This window comes from Haliotis rubra, unplaced genomic scaffold (genome assembly GCF_003918875.1).
Source record: "Haliotis rubra isolate DU_JTF1 unplaced genomic scaffold, ASM391887v1 Scf343, whole genome shotgun sequence".
Lineage (NCBI taxonomy): Eukaryota > Metazoa > Mollusca > Gastropoda > Lepetellida > Haliotidae > Haliotis > Haliotis rubra.
Genome location: NW_025767017.1, coordinates 625556 through 647878, shown reverse-complemented (window position 1 = coordinate 647878; position 22323 = coordinate 625556). Strand labels below are relative to the sequence as shown.

At 38.4% G+C, this 22323-nt stretch overlaps 1 protein-coding gene across 1 annotated transcript; it reads left to right on the top strand.

Moving 5' to 3' along the window:
* The first annotated feature begins 12381 nt into the window (after window positions 1-12381).
* LOC124284715 lies at window positions 12382-14445 on the top strand. Its single transcript, XM_046720820.1, has 2 exons — window positions 12382-12422; window positions 13173-14445. Exons 1-2 carry the CDS (start codon window positions 12382-12384, stop codon window positions 14443-14445), a joined length of 1314 nt encoding a protein of 437 aa, XP_046576776.1.
* The last annotated feature ends 7878 nt before the right edge of the window (window positions 14446-22323 follow it).

The following is a 22323-nucleotide window of genomic DNA, read 5'->3' as shown; positions in this document are numbered from 1 at the left end:
TTAGCGCAATATAAGAATCCATATTATTATTATTATTATTATTAATAAAGGCCTCTTCAATGTGAACATAGTAGACTGGCTGATCTTCCGGTGTCTTTCTTCTTTTGATGAGTCGTTGACAGTCTCCACTCTCAAGAATCTCATATTTGGACAAAGGCAAGTAATCTTGGTCTTGTTTGATGTCACTGAGGCAAGTTGTTTGAGCTCTTCAATTATGGCACAGTACTTGACTTTGGGGATGAACACCTGTTGAAGCTCTTCATGCTTCTCATACAGCTTCCGTGATTGAACACCCATAACTGAATGTTCAGATGTGCGAAGCATTATAGTGTGTAAAAATGAAACCAGTAAACATTCAAAATAAATACCTTGCATTTGATGGATTGACACATACTGTTCAGGCAGGCAGTCTAACTAGAACTCATTTGACCAAATGACTGAAACTTTTAGTCTTTTGATCAAATGACTGATCGTTTTATTAATTTGACCAAATGACTGGTTTTACAGATTGACTGTAACATATACACATTTTCTCCCACTATTGGGGCTGTGGGGTAGCCCAGTGGTTAAAGTGTTCGCTCGTCACGCCGAAGGCCCGGGTTTGATTCCCCAGATTGGTTTCTTGCAAACATCCACTTTTAATAGAAATTATTGAATTCTATAATGATCTGGCTACTGGCCAATACGACATCGTCTTCTGTTGGTTACCCAGCTACGTTGCCATTTCCGGGAACACAATGGCCGATTTTGCTGCCAAAGCAGCACTCAATAAATCTGTCAACTTACATCCGTGATCTGTTGCAAAAGAAGTGGGACACCCAGGTAGGTATCAATAAATGACATGCAATCAAACCAACTATCGGTTACACCTACTTGGGTTCTCAGTTCAGATTTAAAGAGGTCATCATACGACGATGTCGTATTGGCCACACAAGATATACGCATGAGTATCTTAACGGTGAGGATCCTCCGTTTTGTATCCCTTGTGATGAAAGAATCACGGTCAAGCATGTCCTGCTTGACTGAGTTGAATATTCCATCACAAGGGATATCTATTTCAAATCACGAACTATGAAGGATCGTTTTAGTAATATAAGTTCTCATTTAATTATTGCATTTTTAAAAGAATTAGATTTGTTAACTGATTTGTAAATTAATATTTTATGATTGGAAGTTTGAACTAATAACTCAGATTGTTAGTGGCTGTATCCTCAAGGGGGGTTAAAGTACTGTAAAATTATTGTCCTCCTGAGAGGAATCTTAAGTCCACTAACATTCAAAGTAAATTGAAACTCTCCGTTAATTTTAGTCGTAGAATATGTGTGTTTTTAAATGTATGGCTAGATTTGTCTACGTTGCTAACGGCTGAGGGGGATGGTGTAAATCCAGCTAGGGTTCATGCAGGAAGCAAATGTACTGTAAGTCCCCATGGTCCCTAGTATGGTGATCTACCTTCAGTCGTTGACAATCTATAGCCTGTTTTTATATTGTATTGTCATTTATATTCAAATATTTTAGATTTAATTGCTAGTTTCAAATGGATATCTGTGATACACTAGTAGTTTTACTGTTCTTCGTCAACAGGTGTTTTTATTTCTAACTTTATTGATCTTTTCTATAAATATAAAATGTTCTTGTCACGATATGGCTGAAATATTGTCGATGTGACGATAAATATTAACTCACTCACTCACTCCCCAGATGGGTACAATGTGTGAAGCCCATTTCTGGTGTTCCCCGCCGTGATATTGCTGGAATATTACAAAAAGGCGGCGTAAACCCCAACTCACTCACTCACTCCTCCCACTAAACTTCCTAAACTCCAACTCGATATTATCTGAAGCACAAGCTGGATTTAGAAAAGGGAATTCTACAATGGACCATATTTTTCACAATAAACATCTTTCGGAACTCCTGAAAACTAGAAAAAGGAAATTATATTATGCTTTCATTTGGGCACTGTCTGGCGTTTGAGACTATGGCAAAGTTGATATCAAACAACATAACCGGAAAATGCCTCAAGGTAATTCATAACATGTGTCAAAATATTAAATCTTGTGCATCATGTATTTTAGTGAAGACATCTGGCGTTCGACAAGGTGAACATTTATCACCTTTACTATTTACAATGTTTCTGGATGATCTTGAATATATTCTACAAAATGAAACCTGTAAAGTCGAATTAGAAACTATGATAAATCTTTTTGTTTTGTGAACGACACCGTTCTGTTCGATCCAAATGATTTACAACACGTAAGATTGCTTTGATAAATATTGTATAACATTGAAAACTGATAAAAATGTATCCAAAACAAATATAATTATAATTGGTGGTTCCAAACAGATTACCGTTTCAAAATTGGGAATCATATTATTGAGAACGTGTCGTCTTATAAATACATAGGAAATACTATGCAAAAAATAATAGATTTAATTAAATCAAAAATAATCTTGCTGAGATGACCACCAAAGCTGTAGATTCTGTTTTAAGCAAAGGTAGAATACTTAATTTGTCTTGTGATTGTCAGCTACGATTTTTCGATTGCTTGGTTGTGCCTGTTCTCCCTCAAGGAGTTGAGTTGAGTTTTAACATCGAACTTAAGAATGCATGTATTTCGCTCATATGTGTATGAATGTGGATGTCTGGCTACTTGTACTAGCCCCAGACTCAAGATGGTTTTATAGTGCTAGCTCACTGAGATACCCTGCAGCAGTTAAGCATGTATACTCCACTCAGACATATTGTACAGAAATTGACTTCACACATTGTACCCATGTGGATAATCGAACCCGGGTCTTCGGCGTGACGAGTGAACGCTTTAACCACTTGGCTAACCCACCGCTCTGTAATTGTTATGCTGGAGGAACAGGTTTTAATGAATTTGCATGTTCAGTACTATTTCATTTTGGAAGTAATATAGCTTATACTACAAATTAAAACTGTTCATAAATTAAACAAAATATGAAACGCGAAGGATTAACTGTAACATGCAAGTGACACAGTTTTAGCTGTATGTTGTAATTGTGCCAACAACCACACATACACTTGAAAATATTGACGTCTAATAATTGCAACAAAACCGAAATCCTATCTGGAATGGCACAAAGCGACACTGATGGTCGGGAAGGTTCGATTTTCATGCAATATTCCATGCTCTCTAACACAAAATCTAACTGACTGACTGAGTTTAGTTTTACGCCGCTTTTAGCAATTTTCCAGCAATATCACGGCGGGGGACACCAGAAATGGGCTTAACACATTGTGCCCATGTGGGGAATCGAACCCGGGCCTTCGGCGTGACGAGCCAACGCTTTAACCACTAGGCTACCCCACCGCCCCCCACAAAATCTAATAATTGCAACAAAACCGAATTTTGCACAGTCACGTGAAATCAACAGACCGACTCTAATGATTTGTCTCCAGCCAGGTGTGCGAGTTTACTACACACGCCTGTTGATGTGCTAAACAATATAGGGAAAAGCGACAACAAAATAATGATCGTTTTTTATTTATTAGGGGGTCCAAAATTATGAGACAAATAATAAGAGTTGGTCTTTTGATTTCACGTGACTGCGCAAAATTTGGTTTTGTGGCAATGATTAGATTTTGCCATTGTTAGAGAGCATGGAATATTGCATGAATATCGAACTTTCCCGACAATCAGTGTCGCTTTGCCTTACCCACTGAGGTAGCTGATTCAGATATAATGTGTACCGTTCCAGATACGCTTTGTGCCATTCCAGATAGGATATATATAGTTCCAGAAATGACATGTTTTCAAGTGTGATACATACCGTTCAGATATGATGCTTACCGTCAATGCAATCCTTTTTTAATTTTTAAATTTTTTTTATTTATTTATTTATTTTTTATTCACGACATATAATATACATTTCTGGTTATGAAAATAAACATATCAACAAAATTATAAGCGTACAATCGCAAATCAAAAGTGCAATAATTTTTTTCAGACGGAAAGAGTTGGAAAAGAGAAGGATAGCGGTATAGACATAGGGTGCAGAAAGGTTTTACTCACAAGGGAACAAAGAGTTCCATTTCATACGAAGTTTTTCATCCTTTTCTCCGAAAATATGTTCTTCTAGTTTGAAATGGTATTTTATGAAATATATAAGCTGGTTGATATTTAATTCCGTAAAGTCATATCTTGTTTTGTTAATATATTTCTTGATAATGATAAACAGATGGTTAATAAGGACAGGTGTCTCCGGGTATCCCAGCAGGAAATGTTCAACATTTATACTTATATTACAGCTAGTTTTGTACCGGTACCACTCAACAAATGTTGAGAGAAGGTGTTTTGTTTTTTCTCAGAAATAAAATAAATGTTCTAAAGTTTCTATTTCTTTGTTGCAGAGGGTACAGACATTATCATCACTGATACCTATCTTAAACAAAAATGACTTAGTTGTAACTATTCGATGAATCAGTTTATACTGAAAATTCCTGGCTTTATTTTCTATGGTAATTTTATTTATCAGTGCAAAACAGTCACAAAGATAGTCATCTGCTAGAGTAATATTAAGTTTGCTTTCCCATTTCCGCTGAAGATTATAGAGAGACCTTCCTTGACTTTCACATAGCTGAGTATATATGAATTTACAGTCAGCTGACTTGAGTATTTGTATGAGAGTATTACACTGAGTGTTTACTGATTCTATCTTTTGATTTGTGTCTCTGATGGCATTGATCCAGTGTTTGGGTATATATTTAAAAAATCTGAAATAAAGGAGATATGTTTCTTTAAGGTTAAATTCTTCTTTAAGCGTATCATAGGACTTGAACTCACCGTTGTTCGAGACAATGTCTTTCATATATTTCATGCCTTTTTTATCCATGAGACGAACAACCCAATATCGGTAACAGGTACAAAATTAAGAAGTGGCAAGCACATAAAATCTTCAACACTTTCACTAATTTTAGAATGGATACATGCATAGCATGAAACAACATCTTTCAAAAGTAGTTTTAATATTTTTGGAGTAGGATTGTATTTTTCCACTTGAAAGTTGAATAGATTAATGTCACCAAAAGGTGATAATGTCTCAAATGCTAGGTGCTGCCACAACCCTTTGATGTCAGTAATCTCCTTTATCCATTTGATTTTTCATGTACTTGCAGAATGATATAACATCGATCATTTTTAAGCCACCCTTACAGTAGTCGTTTATCAACATTTTCCTTTGGATTTTATCACGCTTCCCACCCCAAATAAACGTAAAAAGTAAAGTATTCAAACGTTTGAAAAAGAGTTTAGAAGGATTAGGGAGGGCGATAAAAATTGGGTAAAAAGAGAGATAATTTGAGTTTTAATTATCGTTATTCGGCCTATCAAAGTTAATGATCTATTTGACCACGAGAATAATATTTTTTTAATTTTTGAAAACTGCGGTTCGAAATTTAATGTAATCATTTCTTCTAAATTGGTTGAAAAAATTATTCCCAGAGTTTTAAATGGTTCTTTGGACCAGCGAAGAGGTAGAGGTATATATGGGCAAAGTTGTTCATTTTATTGTCTCGTTTGGACCCTATCCAGACAGCTATAGTTTTATCACAGTTTAAATTTAGACCAGATACTATTGCAAATGTTTTAATAATATGAATTAGCTCTGACAGTCCTCGTTCAGATCCATCTAAAGTGAAATTCATATCGTCTGCGTATTGGAAGATGAGATATTCTATATCTTTTATAGTAATACCATTGATATGCTTATTAGATTTAATTGCAATAGCCAATAGTTCGACACATGTTACAAAAGAGATATGGCGCTACTGGGTCTCCCTTGACGACATCCGCGTCTTAAGGAAAAGAAGTTCGACAATGAACCCGATAAAATTGAGGCACTACGCTAAGCTATTACGCTGAAAGAGTTTAATCAAATTTCTAAGTACCGGGCCAAAATTAAATACTTCAATACCTTGTCAATAAAGTCCCATTCGATAGGTATCGAATGCCTTCTCAAAATCTATTGCAACTAAAAAAGACCAGGTAGTTTATATTCTTCACAATAATTCATTAAGTCATATAATATTCGAGTATTTTCTCCTAGAAATCTATTTTTAAGAAGCCTGTTTGAGTTTCACTTATTATCTCAGGAAGGACTTCTTTCAGTCGATGAAACTATGGCCCCAGATGCAATTTTGTAATCTACATTTAGAAGAGTTATAGGTCGCCATTTTTTTAAGTATCGCTATCACGAGAGTCTTTAGGCAAACATGTTATGATACCTTGTCGTTGAAAGTCTGACAACATTCAGATTCGTATGCATATGTAATGGATCGCCAGAAAATACACCTATGTCTTTCAGAAAAATTTATAAAACTCTGCTGTGAAACCATCCGATCCAGGACTCTTTCGATTCTTCATACTATTTAAGGCTCGTGTACATTCATCTAGCGTAAGTGTATTTTCACAAAATTCGCGTTGATCATTTGATAATTTCTGGTCATCATTTTCGTAAAACATCTAGATAATCTTGCCAATCTTTTGCGTGTTTACTTGTGTATAAATTGCAATAATATTCTGAACATTCTCTCAATATGTCTTCCTTTTCCGTCAGAATTTCATTTTCTGTTATTATTTCATTCATGTTCTTATTTATATAGTTTCTCTTTTCTAAGTTCATAAAGTATTCAGTATTCTTCTCTCCCTCTTCATACCATTTGGCCTTGCTCTAAATATGATTCCTTTTATTTTTGCTGTCCTAATAGTTTCGAGTCTTTCTTTTTTTTAAACACAATTTTGTATGATCATCACTACTTAATATTTGGGATCTAGCCTCCATTTCATAGATTTCACGTAACAGCGTCTTTCTTCTTTTCAGTTTGTTTTCAGTTTATTTGAATATTCATTTGTCTTAGTTCTTATCTTCATTTTTAATATTTCAAAAGATACTTGATCATTTACTGATAATTCAATACCTTCTAAATTGTCGATGTTTCCGGTGATACAATATTCGGCCACTGTTTCCCGTATTGTTTGCGTGACTTGTGTTACATAATCATTGTGATACAATAAAGATGGGTTGAACTTCCAGTAACCCGGTCCACGTTCTACTGGACTAAGGGCAAGTTCTAAGGAAATAATAGAATGATCTGATCTGTAACTTACATCTATAGAAGTACGTTTAACTAGGGACATAAGCTCTTCAGAGACGAGGAAATAATCGAGCCTACTCTGTTTTACTCCATTCCTTTGACGCCATGTGTACTGCTGTTTATCAGGATTGAAAATTCTCCACGGGTCAACTAAGCCTAGTTTTGTTTTTATGTCGACAATTTTTTCATATATATGCTTCAGGATTATTTCTATGTTTTAAATTATAAGTGTCCAAATTATAATCCTGAACTACATTCCAGTCACCGCCCCAAATAATCGCTCCAGGTAATTGTTCTAATTCATTGGCAAGATCTTGAAAGAATTCAGGATTATCCTTATTTGGTCCATAGATATTTGGTCCATAGATATTTGTAATTGAGAACCGAATACTTTCTATTGTCATATCCAGTATGATAAAACGTCCATTTTCGTCCAAAATTGTTTCATGCACTTCATATTCAAAGTTATTTTTAATCAGTATTAATGTCCCTGCTCTATTACTGGTTCCATGTGAGAAGTAACACCTGTAGCCCCATTCGGCTGCCCATGTCTGTTCATTTTCTAAAGTACTATGAGATTCTTGAATAAATATTATAGATGATTTCCTATTTCGTACGAAATTAAAAATACCTCTACGTTTTATGCTGTCCGACTGGAGGCCCCTGGCATTCATAGATAAAATACACATATTACTCATGTCGTATTTTTAATAAGTGAGTAGAACTGAGTGAGTGTGCGTAAGAGAGAGAGAGAGGGAGGGAGGGTAGTTTGACAGAGAGGAGTAAAGAGAGGGAGGGAGAGAGAGAGAGGGGGCAGTAGGCAGAGAAGTAGTAAAAATAAAATGAGAATGATTGGTAATCCCTTTGACATTTGCCCAATTTACACAATGTATTTTGCCCAATTTACACAACATACTTTTACATCTTAATCAGCATATATGAACTACCTTCATGTTAGTGGTAAAAAAAAGTCACAAATAAGATAATGAACGGTATCTAACACTTTGTCGTTGAATCCTTGTTAGAACCCGGGGCCAACTTCACAAAGCGCTGCCAGCTACGATTGTTGAAACCCTATGTGAGTGTGCCAATCCGTTAATCCTTTAAGCAAAATATTGGACTTCAGCGTTGTGTACAATAATCAAAAAGAAAATTCATTGATGAATAAAGTATATATTCAACAGTGCATATAAGATAAATACCTATCTTGGATCTAATTTTCGCTCATCCGATCTTGACATTTTGATATAAAAGCTGAGCTGCATGTATAATGAAAATGAAAATACGATTTCCAGTAAGAGTACTTTGCCAAATAGAATGTCATGTCACATACGAAAAACCCTTTCAATTGCACAAATATGAAGATGATCCCTATATGAAACCACGCTGTCATGCAGAGAAAACACTTTCAGGGCTATTTAATGTACACTTTGGTGAATTAAATCTATTTCAAATAGTTTTTCTAAAATTTTAGGCAGTGACAGGATTAGTGTAATATTTCATTATCTTGTATTCACAATGTGCGTTGCAGGTAGTTATTAGCCGCCTACAAGTGCACACACATCTGTTATACTGAAGTGACAGTATGCACAAAAGACGTTGGTAAAGAAGTGGTCGCATAGTCGCTCATTAGAAATATATCAGCAAACTCACTTTTTAGGAGACTTTTGCAGTAATAGACATAACCCCCGTCACGTTATTTTGTGATGACAGCTGCATTTCAAAAACGGAGTCACTGTTTTCAAACTAAAGTGCAATGAAAAAAGCCATTCATGAAATATTCTCTACAGAGATGCTTTCTTTGTGTTGCACAAGGTAAAATTGTATTACATTTATTTTTCAAAATATGAAAAATTGCATATTCAGAGACAAGGGCGTAGTATGTACTTCGTCTTGATGTGTTGACAAATCGGCTGAAGTGACAGAAAAACAATTTTAACTAAACCACATTCCGTAGATTGACATTGATGGTAATGGATATAGGTAAAATCTCACACAACTGAGGATTTGAAGCCTGTTTAATGTAATGCGGAGTGAGAGTAACAACAATTTGTCCCAAAATCTGTATGATAAGAGAAGGAACTTCAACTCTTTGGTAGTCAACTTTCCCTTTGAATCGGGCAATATTGCAGCAACTCCATCCTTTGCTGTCGTACTCTTTCAGTGAGTTTTCAGTGAGCGCCATGCGATTCAAAAGTTGCTTTGGCAACTTACAACATAGAAAGCCATAGTAAAGTTTCAAAACAAATTCATGGTAGACATATTGTTAGGGATTTGACGCAATGGGCAAACATTTTCCCTCTTGTGTGATTGGAAATTTTAATATTACAGACTAACCAACCATATGACATACAAACCGAGTAGGTGATCTAATAAATACTGAACTTCACTAATACACATCTTTGTCGCCAACACATTAATCAAAAAGTTCGCAATAACCACCTTATCGCTGTCATAGTCAGATAATAGGAGTATCTGTACAACCGGGATTTTGTATAAATACGGCTAATTAGGGCTCAATGCCTCAAGGTTTTATCTAAACTATTATGCTATTATATCTAAACAACAGGCTACTGCATCTTAAATTTATGTTCTTATATCTTAACTAGCATCTAATTTATGTTAACCAGGCCCTTGGCAATACTTCAACATGTGGAATATGTCATACTTCGGTGTATATTTCGTGTACAGCTGTTGATAAGAGATTACTTCAATTCTTTTTAACGCTATTTAGCTGTTTACCACATAATATGTATTGTGACTGTTATAGAATGTAGCTTGTGTAAATGCCCACTTGAGTAATGTATTAAGGTGTGTCAGGTGTATTATGTTCAATCATGAGTTAACTGTTATCATACGTAGCTTACGTTAGTACAACTAACAGATTATTTATCTTTAATTATTTCTGTCATTGGTATTCTTCTTATTCATCCATCCATCTATGTGTGTGTGTGTGTGCGAACAATTTATCGTTGACTAACTAATGTTAATTTCGTTTACAAATCTCTGCTAGGCGAGCTGATTACCTAAACATTCGTTTAGCAGAGAATTCTTATGATTGTAGCGTGTGTAGCTTTTATTTGCTAAGATATTAAGACCAATGGTTTATTCCGATGTTGCTCAATTGAGATTATGGGCTAAAGTAGTAGCATGCAGTAGACATCGGATGCAATCAATCGAGTGGACAGCCTCTGTGAGTTTTGCTGCTCATTAGCTCATGTGCCCAATCCCTTTTCTTTTGGACAAATAAATATGTTTTTTACAAAGCAAAAACGATTAGTTGATTTCTGCTGAAGGTATCAATGAAAGGATCCACTCATTCAGTCAGCAGTTTGGGGCATCTGATATTGTCAATAATGAGTGTCCTGGAACGGATTCTACTGGTTACAGGGGCGTTGGGGAAGCGTAGTGGTTAAAGCGTTCGCTCGCCACGCCGAAGACCCGGGTTCGATTCCCATATGGGTACAATGTGTGAAGCCCATTTCTGGTGTCCCCCGCCGTTATTTTGCTGGAATATTGCTAAAAGCGGCGTAAAACCCAACACACTCGCTCACTCTATTGTTTACAGGCTGTTTGGATACAGCTAGTACAAACAAACAAACAATGACAAATAACGAAACAAAAACCCGAGAAAAATGGCGAATAGGATATACATGTATATAACAATAGGGGGATCCGAATGGATATATCTTAGACGTTTCACATTTGCTATCAAACAAAAACCCACAGCAAGGGCGAATCCTGGATTCGAACTCCGTTTATATAGTTCACCTCGGCACAGCGAAGTAATTAATTAAGTTGAAAGTTTGTTTGTTTTGGCTTGCTTATTTAACATCGATGCCCATGTGCACTGCTTGGAGATTATGTTTATAATTTGTTTATTTATCTTAAGTATTTACACAGGTTTGCATAAAAACATGTTAAAGAAAATAGGGCGTGGCAGGTTGACCAAACCTTATTGAAGTAGTCTCTATTCCAATTCAGTCTTGTAACATTCAGTGAGCTCCTTTTGTGTGAACTGGAATGTTGGTGGGTAGTTATTATTTCTAAATTTGAAAATAATTGGAGAAAATACCGGGAGATAATGACATACCACCAAGAGGCCCCATCTCCCCATCCCTTTTGCCACCTCTTATGACGATCATGGGTTTCTGAAATCGGTCCTTATTTACGAGGTTATAGTTACATATCACCTCAACATTTAATATTCACTTCACGTTCTTGTACTGTGCAGCGAATGGCTGGAATTTAGCTGTCATTAACGTTTATTATGACAAATTGGCCATTGAAAGCAGTTGGAGTCATATTACGTCTGGATACATTGACAAGGAAGGCGTTCCCTTTTGAGAACAACAAGACCACGAACGGTTTTGTTGGCATGCTGTATATTTATATTACGTAAAAAGGTAGTCAATATTTTAGAGTGTGCATACTTATGTCAGGATGAATTCAACGGCAATAATAGTTACGATGCTTTTAGCATCATTTATGTTGCCATGAGGACTGATGCAACAAAAATATCAAAATATAATTTTTGTTTACATTGATATATTATCTGAGAATAGGAAAATAAAGAATGAGATCTGCAGTGTGTAAGAGTAATATAAGAAATTATTCCGTCGATCCAAGAGAATAACTAGATATAACATCCGGGTAAACATGTGAAGGATCATTTTTATATTGAAATGTTTTTATATTGAAAACAAGTCGTACCTTGCATTTCGACGGAGACAAACTAGGCAGTTGGTGGACATTCAGTGCAACAATAGCACTTTTACTACAATTTTGACTGAAAACCATATGCTGCTTTTGAATCCCGGCCGGTGAGAACAAGTTCAGCGATTCTTCTGCTCATATATTACTCAGAGTGTGCTGAGGATCAACATTTTAAAAGGTGATCAGTCACGTTGTGGGGATATGTTGAAATCAAAAGATAATACTTCGAGGAGATCTTTTAATAGACAGAAATCCATTGACATGTGCCATATAATCCATACAAACATGTGACCCATAATCAGCCAGATGACCTGTCAAATTAAGAGCGACAGAGCACAGCGGAAACGACAAATCATGAAAACAAATGCATTAAAAAAAAGGACGGTATGTTCTGCACCTGATTCGATCACAGCCTGGCACTTTCGTCTTATGCTTCCAGTAAGTGTCTGGCTGTCTACAAATGAAGGTTGTTCCACTCTTCAGTAAGAGCATTCATTCAACGACCAGCCCACGGTATCAAGTACTCGTCCTTATGTCAAGCTTGTAGCATGCCTGTTGTCAGTGGCAATCAATTCTTCCAGCGCCAGGTGTACACACCTGATGGATAAAGTATTTGCGTGTCTTCAGACTGGATGACTTAGTTAATTGTGTGTTAATTGAGTGCCTATCATCAGACTGTGTGACTTAGTTGAGTGCCTATCATCATACTGTGTGACTTAGTTGAGTGTCTATCAGACTGTGTGACTTAGTTGTGTGCCTATCAGACTGTGTGACTTAGTTGTGTGCCTATCAGACTGTGTGACTTAGTTGTGTGCCTATCAGACTGCGTGACTTAGTTGAGTGCCTATCATCATACTGTGTGACTAAGTTGAGTGCCTATCAGACTGTGTGACTTAGTTGAGTGCCTATCAGCCTGTGTGACTTAGTTGAGTGCTATCAGACTGTGTAACTTAGTTGATTGCCTATCATCAGACTGTGTGACTTAGTTGACTGCCTATCATCAGACTGTGTGACTTAGTTGAGTGCCTATCAGGCTGTGTGACTTAGTTGAGTGCCTATCAGACTGTGTGACTTAGTTGATTGCCTATCATCAGACTGTGTGATTTAGTTGAGTGCTTATCATCAGACTGTGTGTTAGTTGAGTGCCTATCCTCACACTGTGTGACTTAGTTGAGTGCCTATCCTCAAACTGGATGACTTAGCTGAGTGCCTATCATCAGACTGGGTGAGTTAGTTGAGTGCCTATCCTCACACTGGGTGAGTTAGTTGAGTGCCTATCATCAAACTTTGTGACCGTTTGCCTGTCATGATACTGGGTGACTTTTTTGCGTGTCATCAGACTGGATGACTTAGTTGATACACTGGGTGTCATCAGACTGGATGACTTAGTTGATACACTGGGTGTCATCAGACTGGATGACTTATTTGATACACTGGGTGTCATCAGACTGGATGACTTATTTGATACACTGGGGGTCATCAGACTGGATGACTTAGTTGATACACTGGGTGTCATCAGTCTGGATGACTTAGTTGATACACAGCGTGTCATCAGACTTGATGACCTAGTTGATACACTGGATGTCATCAGACTGGATGACTTAGTTGATACACTGGGTGCCATCAGACTGGATGACTTAGTTGATACACTGGGTGTCATCAGACTGGAAGACTTAGTTGATACACTGGGTGACATCAGACTGGATGACTTAGTTGATACACAGCGTGTCATCAGACTTGATGACCTAGTTGATACACTGGGTGTCATCAGACTGGATGACTTAGTTGATACACTTGGTGCCATCAGACTGGATGACTTGGTTGATACACTGGGTGTCATCAGACTGGATGACTTAGTTGATACACTGGGTGTCATCAGACTGGATGACTTAGTTGATACACTGGGTGTCATCAGACTGGATGACTTGGTTGATACACTGGGTGTCATCAGACTGGATGACTTAGTTGATACACTGGGTGTCATCAGACTGGATGACTTAGTTGATACACTGGGTGTCATCAGACTGGATGACTTAGTTGATACACAGCGTGTCATCAGACTTGATGACCTAGTTGATACACTGGGTGTCATCAGACTGGATGACTTAGTTGATACACTGGGTGCCATCAGACTGGATGACTTAGTTGATACACTGGGTGTCATCAGTCTGGATGACTTAGTTGATACACTGGGGGTCATCAGACTGGATGACCTAGTTGATACACTGGGTGTCATCAGACTGGATGACTTAGTTGATACACTGGGTGCCATCAGACTGGATGACTTAGTTGATACACTGGGTGTCATCAGACTTGATGACCTAGTTGATACACTGGGTGTCATCAGACTGGATGACTTAGTTGATACACTGGGTGTCATCAGACTGGATGACTTAGTTGATACACTGGGTGTCATCAGACTGGATGACTTAGTTGATACACTGGGTGTCATCAGACTGGATGACGTAGTTGATACACTGGGTGTCATCAGACTGGATGACGTATTTAATACACTGGGTGTCATCAGACTTGATGACCTAGTTGATACACTGGGTGTCATCAGACTGGATGACGTATTTTATACACTGGGTGTCATCAGACTGGATGACTAAGTTGATACGCTGCGTGTCATCAGACTGGATGACGTATTTGATACACTGGGTGTCATCAGACTGGATGACTTTGTTGATACACAGCGTGTCATAAGACTGGATGACTTAGTTGATACATCGCATGTCATAATACCCCGACGACATGGGCTATACCCATTTCCAGTCAGCCTGGCGTTAGAATTTACAGCTGCCGTCACAGAGGCGGAATATCGGGGATAGCAGCGTTAAGGAAGAAACACATAAACGCTTTGTAAAAAACCTCAGATTCACCTGGTATCCGTGTTCGCTCGTGTTCATTGGGGTCAACAAAGCGCTTAATGCCTAGATGACGAGCCATTGAGAATCAGCTTATGCTGCCATGGCGTGATTTAACTGAAAGTGTTCAAGGTAGCGTGCAAAACATCTCGTTGGTTACAGACAAAGTGAGTACAGTGAAAAAACGACGCCACGTGCATTTTCAAACACACAGAGCTGTTATCTTTGTGCGGTTTCGAAAATTATGTTATTACAGAGCATCAATTTTAAATTACACTGGATTATGTCCCTTTTATTCTTTACGCAACGGTCAGATTCATGAAACGCGTCGTTAAAGATTAATCCATAAATTTAACCAAAAAATCTTAATAATATAAAAAATTTCAAAGGCACATTTGTCCTAAGTAATCAGGCGTTCGAGTTGCCTAAACCAAAGTTTAACCCACACCCCACTGCGCCTGCGCGCTGCAATGCTATTTTATGGATGTTTTATGATGGGAAAACACCCACGTGCGCATATATTATGTATTCACTGGCATGTATTTTGCATGATGCAGTTATAGTGGATTCGCTGATTTGCTTCCCTACATTACAATCCGTTCCAATGATTAGTAAACCATTTTTAGAAATACGGCATGAAACACATTTAAAAAACTTTGAATGCCAAGCACAGAAGCATATCTAAGTAGAGAAGCCTTTCTTTCAAAGAAGGTTATAGTGTTGTACGTTACACGCCATTAGCAAAATATTTCCATAATAAGAACCAGTTCAATTATCCTGTCAAGATATTATTCCACACAAAACAGAGATAAAAATTCTTTGCCAAAATCATTGTCGATTGTACAAATGTCCCTCTGTCATGAGCGTGTATTTAGGAATCACTAGCAAACTGTGACTACAGCAGTTGTCCATAAGTGAGTCATCATTTCTGAAATTCCCATAGACTTGCATGTTAGGTAACTCTTGCAAGAATAATGTTCATAAATTTAGTTTCGGTCGAATTGCTTTAATACTTATCTACCAGCTGGGAAATCATCTCAGCTGCACACATAATTTCCATGGAATTTTCCGATGATCATTAAGAAAACTGCAACTATTTAAACAATATATACTCTCCCAAAAAAGAAACGCATCATGAAAATAGCAATTTCATGTAGCAATGAATTAAAACGTGATTCATTTTACAAAAGGTTATGAGTCCTATGGTGTTTATGTTTTGAAACATCACAACAAAACGCACCATCCGTAAAATACCCGTATTTAACAGCATGATTTTCAATTTCGGCGTGTAGTGTCACAGAATACACAATTCACATACAATGCACGTGAAAGTTGGGGGATCAGATAGTCTCAATGATGGGTATAAAAGGTTGATCGCTGTCTGTCGATTATTCACTGTATTTGGAATATTGTTGACGAACGCAAAATGCCACGTCTAAGTGAAGCCAACCGTCATATCGCCATTGGTTTGCTTGAAGCTGGCCAGTCTCAACGTGCAGTTGCCCGACGCATGAATGTTCACCAAAGCACCATTTCACGGCTCTGGGAGATATCGCCGGCAGAATTCGGTAGCAGATGCCCCTCGTAGTGGCGACCTCGAGCGACCACTGCGGCGCAGGATCGCTACATCCGGGTACATCACCTGCGTCATCGAACAGCTACGGCGACCAGTACCGCTCGACAAATACCCGGATTGAGGAGACGTTCTGCGCAGACCGTCAGGAACAGGTTGAGAGAGGCTGGTTTACGTGCCAGAAGACCTTATTTTGGCCCTGTGCTTCGACAACAACATCGTCGACATCGAGTTCAATGGTGCACCAACGTTCAGGCCTGGAACCTACCGAATTGGCGTAGAATCTGGTTCAGTGATGAATCACGATTTCTATTGGAACGACGCGATGGAAGAATGCGGGTGTACAGACGTCGACGTGAACGTTTCGCCGACGCTTGCGTTCCCCAGGTGGACAGATTCGGCCCGGGCAGTGTTTTGATGTGGGGAGCGATCACCTGCCGTAGGAGAGGTGATTTGGTGATGATCCAGGGCAACCTGACAGCTCAACGGTACTGTGACGAAATCCTACGCCCACACCTCCTTCCAATCATTGATCGCCAGAGGGAGTTGTTTCAACAGGACAATGCCAGGCCCCACACAGAACGTCACACTAGAGACTTCCTCCAGAACCACAACATCAATGTGCTCCCCTGGCCCTCAAGATCACCGGACTTAAACCCGATCGAACATCTGTGGGATGCCCTGGACAGACGGGTGCGACGCCGTAACCCTCAGCCCCAGACACTTCAGCAACTCGCACAGGCACTACAGGCAGAGTGGGCTGCGATTGGGCAACACGAGATTCTGAGACTTATTCGTTCGATGCCGAGGCGATGCCGTGCAGTTCTGGATGCCCACGGTGGTCACACGAGTTATTGACTTCAGCGCCACCACACACGTCTCCATGTGACACTCAAACTGACTTTCCTCGAGTTGGTGCCAAAGACGGATAAGTCTGCATTCCCAGTGTGCAATTTCGCTATATTTCATTGACTCATAAAGCCTACAAGATGTTTCAAAATAAACATAACAATACAGTTGAAATTCCCATATGCGTTTCGTTTTTGGGAGAGTATATATTAGGTATACAAATCATGTTTAACATGGCTGTCTATGGGATAGATTAAAATTAAGTTGTACTTATGGTGCTTAATCAGGTGTCATAACTGATCAACGGAAAGATGAAAGAAAAATATGTACACGTAGCTGAAGATGATTCCCAAGATATTTGCAAAATATCAAAATAAAATGACTTCTACACAATTTATGACAATTATGCTTGCAACAGTTAATTAACATGTAAGTCTATGGAAATTTCACTAATGATGACTCACTTATGGCCATCTACTGTATACTGCTTCAGTGATGGTACTCGCCACAAGCACCAGCAAGAGAGGCCAAGAAAACAAATATATGATTTAAGTCAAGAAGAGGCATTGAATCGGACATAACGTTTGTGATCTTTATCAATTTAGTCGTATCTGGAAATGTACTCCGCATATTCATCACACACTAAAAAAGTCTTAGTAAAAGCTTTAATGAGGCCTTGAATGTTGTAAATTTGACAAAACACTTTTGAACAAGAGTCGTATGACGCTCTTTGAAATCTTCATAGAAAAACGTTATTCATCGGTACATCAGACGTTGTGTAATGTAAATGCCAGAGGCTGGGGCTACTGGTATATCGTTCGACATAAAAGGAAAGCTGCATTGAAAGTTGAAGAGAAAGCGCACTTTAGACAGTCACATTGGAATTCAGATGCAAGATGTGTTTTAATAATTACTTTGTACTCACATATTGATTTGTTGGTGGTAGCGAAAACAAAAATAGTTTGTTTCATAGAAAATACCCACTGAATAGATACTTTGATGATACTCAGGGAATACTTGGTAGAATAAAACTCGGGAACAAAATAGATTGTTCTCAAAAGGTATTCCCAAACATCCTAGACACAATAAATGGACGCTTCCTGATCGTTAGCTGATTGTTTGCACCTTGCGCCGTAAGCATTTATAACACATCAGTAAAGTTCGCCGTCTCCTGGATACAGCTAAACTGTTGATTCAGTGCCTTGTGTCTTTAAGGCTGATTATTGCAATGCTCTGAAGGTAAATCTTCTTAATACAGCCATTGCCAAGTTACAGCGAATCAAGAACTCTTCAGCCAGATAATCTCATGGAATCCTCGAACACACCACTCCTACGTCCTTTCATCTTCTGGATCTGTAGTATCGCCCATGACTGCCACAATATGATAACTATCCTTCATACCTTAAGAACTTCATCTCCCTGTATTTTCAATAGCGTGCACTTCGATCCTCCTGCAGAGTTCTACTGAACCAGCCTCTGTCTACTTCTGTGATGTCTGGTCGTGCCTTGTCAGTTTGCAGTTCCCAGTCATGGACCTCCGTACCTTGTGAACTAAGAAACATTAAATCTAAAACCGTCTTCAAGTCTCTCCTCAAAATTCATTAACTCTTTTGCTCAGCGCTTAACTTTCAGGACAGTCTTTATATATGTACACTGACTGTATTTTACCTTTGCCAGAGAGCGATACTATGCCCTTGAAGAAATTAATCACTGTTATCATTAAGTTTTACAGATTTAAATAACATGCAGCAGAGGGAGGTTGGGTAGTCATCAGCACATCATCATGTTTGGCTCATCATCAGTTCAGGTACTCCTGCCCCCTCTGCACATAGCCCAGAGATAATCTAGACGGCGAATGGGACTTATCCAAGGAAGCGCTGCCTAGTCGAACCAGCCAAGAACCCTAACTCCCTAATACTGCAGCCTTCTGCATTAGCAAGAATGTCAGAAGAGCTGCGACAAGAGATTATGAGCTACCAAACCAGGGCACCGAGAACAATGGATAACCTAACGAAAGTGTACTTTGAATGTAAGCGAGTCATTTCAAAAGCGAGTATTACTATACCAGTGTTACAAATGCACGATGATTCAGAAGGTGTTTCAACCACAATTGAAGTAGTAGATACCACTCAAAGAATTCACCACACCGTATACTTGTTAACATGAGAGAGAAGCTCACCTACTACACGGAGCAGGGTGACATATCTTTTGTACCCTGGCCCCATTTCACTGATGTCACTATCGTTTAAATGAGTTGCGTTTATGTCTGTTTTATAAATACTCTTTTAATGTCACGATGGGGGAGCACAAGGTATGTAATTCACTGACAACATGCTAGCTGTGTTTGTTTAAGCTGTAAGAATACAAACATTCTCTTTCTGAAGTGTCACCCGCCGTACAGAAAAAATACCCAAAAATGAATGAGAGCCTAAATTGCACAGCGGCCTGCCAACATTGGTTCATGAGCGCACGACTCAACGAGACTGTTTTCCTCATATCGGTAATATCATCCAATATTCCCTGCACTGACATCACTATAAATGAGGGAGTTGCTTTTATGTCCGCTGTATGAATAATCCTTCAGTATTAAGTCGTGCATCACAAGGAATGTGGTTCACACACTGCTTACACACTGTTCAGAGTAAGGCGGTTTATTGGTAGCCAGGACATTTAACATAATTGATATCAGTAGACGATTGGACCATCAGTTCCAAAAGAAGTTGAAATAACTCCACCGATGCTGTTTTGTTCGAGGGCATGTCCCTGTTATGTCAGTGACATACATTGTGATGCATCAGAACTCAAGCATACAAGCTTCAAATATAAGTATCAAGGTAACTACGAACAGAAAATGCAACTGAACAATGAAACCTATGAGCACTATGAAAACATTTTTGAAAGCTTTATTGAAATATATATACGTTTATATGATTTTATATAGAAACAAATTATAATACATGCTCAACAACTCCTGTAAACCAGTCGGTCACAGTAGAGCCATTTAACGACAGTTAATGGGTTCTTATCAATTTACATGCCAGGGTGAATTTGCGATAACTGGCATAATGTATCATACCAATAGTACGATTCCTTTGAAATGTCGTTCAGTTGGTTATTTCTTCATCGTAGACTTTACGATCAAAAGGTCCCTTTTCACTTTGCATTTTCAAACAATACTTCAAACGTTATGAAACGACCGTGCAAATCTTTAATGTCCTCCACTTCAGACGATCGCATTGAAAACCTTTCTCCAACGTATGAAATCAGAAATTGCTGAGTACGGCATTAAACAACAAACAAAAATTCTTAATTGAGATATTAAGTGTCTGCTGCACATGCATAAAATACAAGATTTTTTACAGCTTTTTGGAAGAATGATAATATCATATTAAAGTGTGATCTGCTGCACAGAATTAAAATACATAAAATGGATGAGTGCAACATTGTCCCACCAGACCTGTTTTCCTGAAAACCAACCCCCTCCCCACACACACATACCACCACCACCCCATTAATGAACTCCAACAACAAAACAACAGCAAACCCATAACAACAAAACACCATTATGTTACAACAAAATGCAGTCCCACATCTTAGCCCCACACCCCACACATACCACCACCACCCCATTAATGAAATCCAACAACAAAACAACAGCAAACCCAACAACAAACAAAATTACAACAAAATGCAAATACCACATACAGAAATCTAACAAATGACAATAGAACAACACAAACACAACCAAAACACAACAAAGAAGATGTAACCCACGCACTTCCAACTTCTTTTGAATGGCAAGTATGCAAACGCACTTATGGCAAAAAATGACGGATAAGAACTAATACACATTTGACTTTCTGAAAGATGAATGACGGAAAGACTGGCAGTCACGAAGGTGTGGGTCTTATATCATGAAACTCACGTGCAAATGCTTTTGTCACGTCAAGGGTGGCTATATCATGTGCATTCTAACCATTATTTACAACAAAATGCAGTCACACATCTTAGCAGCAAAAATGGCCACAAAACATCCGTCAGAAGCAAAGAAATGGACACTTATTGATATGAGATAGACATGTCTTAAGAAAAATGACACGGATACCTTTTGTTTCGCCAGAGATAGCAGCAACTCACAGGAGGCAACGTTTCACGTGATCAAGTAAATAAACGTCTACTTTCCGCTGGTTAAAGGCCGAATGTCCGCTAGTATGTCCACGGCTGACAGATGAGCATGAGCTACGTCGTTTGGAATGGACATGGCGTCATTGTCATTTGGTCATACGAGACCAGGAACAACTTCTACTTTGCTGACGGGTCTACGTGTCCGACGTCCTCCCTGTCCCTGGTGGTGGTAAATCCGTCATGGTGTGGGCAGATTTCACGTATGACCAGAATGCGGTAATATACGTCATTCAAAATATGGCAGAGAAATAAATGAAAACGCTTCAATTCCCTCCTTCACTCAAATCTAAATGTGGGCCACCTCGTTGAAGAAGACAATGCACGTCCATATCGACCTCATATCATTCAGTACTTAAAACAACAGCAGCAAATCGAATCTCTGGAATGGCGGAGTCAGAGCCCAGACCTGAACTCAACTGAATATGTGTATGAATCCACTGGAAGACCGTAAAGTAGAGGTAGAAGAATGGAACTGCCTGCCAATTAATTATTTCGCATAAAGATGAGATAAATGAGGTTTGCAATGAAGTCGTTCAGAGCCATGGTAGATACACCCATTAACAAAGACTATGTGGGCATTCCACATTGCTTTTCCTTTTGCAACCAAATCTTTACAAGTTTATCAAACTTTACCCAAGTATAAATGTAAACATTTAGCCATGATTATTGACATGTCATTTACACAATGATTTCATTCTGTTAACGTCAGCATTTTGCATTGTTTATTTCAATGTTTTCACTATCTATCATTTTGTTTGGCAGACTCGATTATTGACAGCATACTGCAAAGTGCCGCGTTAAACAACAGACGCACAAACAAATCTTTTCTTTGTAATAATGGATAACAAACAAAACATTCTAATTCCTCTCCATGCTACCTTCATATATTCAGGTCTTCCTTCAGTGTTCCATCAATAGCCTCCCCGTACAATGTTGTACCATCTCAGATGTAATACATGTACTGCAATAATCGCCCATCCGTGCACCCTGATGCACAACTTATTATGATTTTACGA

Excerpts from the sequence above, each read along its gene's own strand:
- LOC124284715 (XM_046720820.1), top strand. The coding sequence starts at position 12,382 with ATGCCTGTTGTCAGTGGCAATCAATTCTTCCAGCGCCAGGT. Across the intron at positions 12,423-13,172 it reads CAATTCTTCCAGCGCCAGGT|ACTGGATGACTTAGTTGATA; the intron begins GTACACACCTGA and ends GCGTGTCATCAG.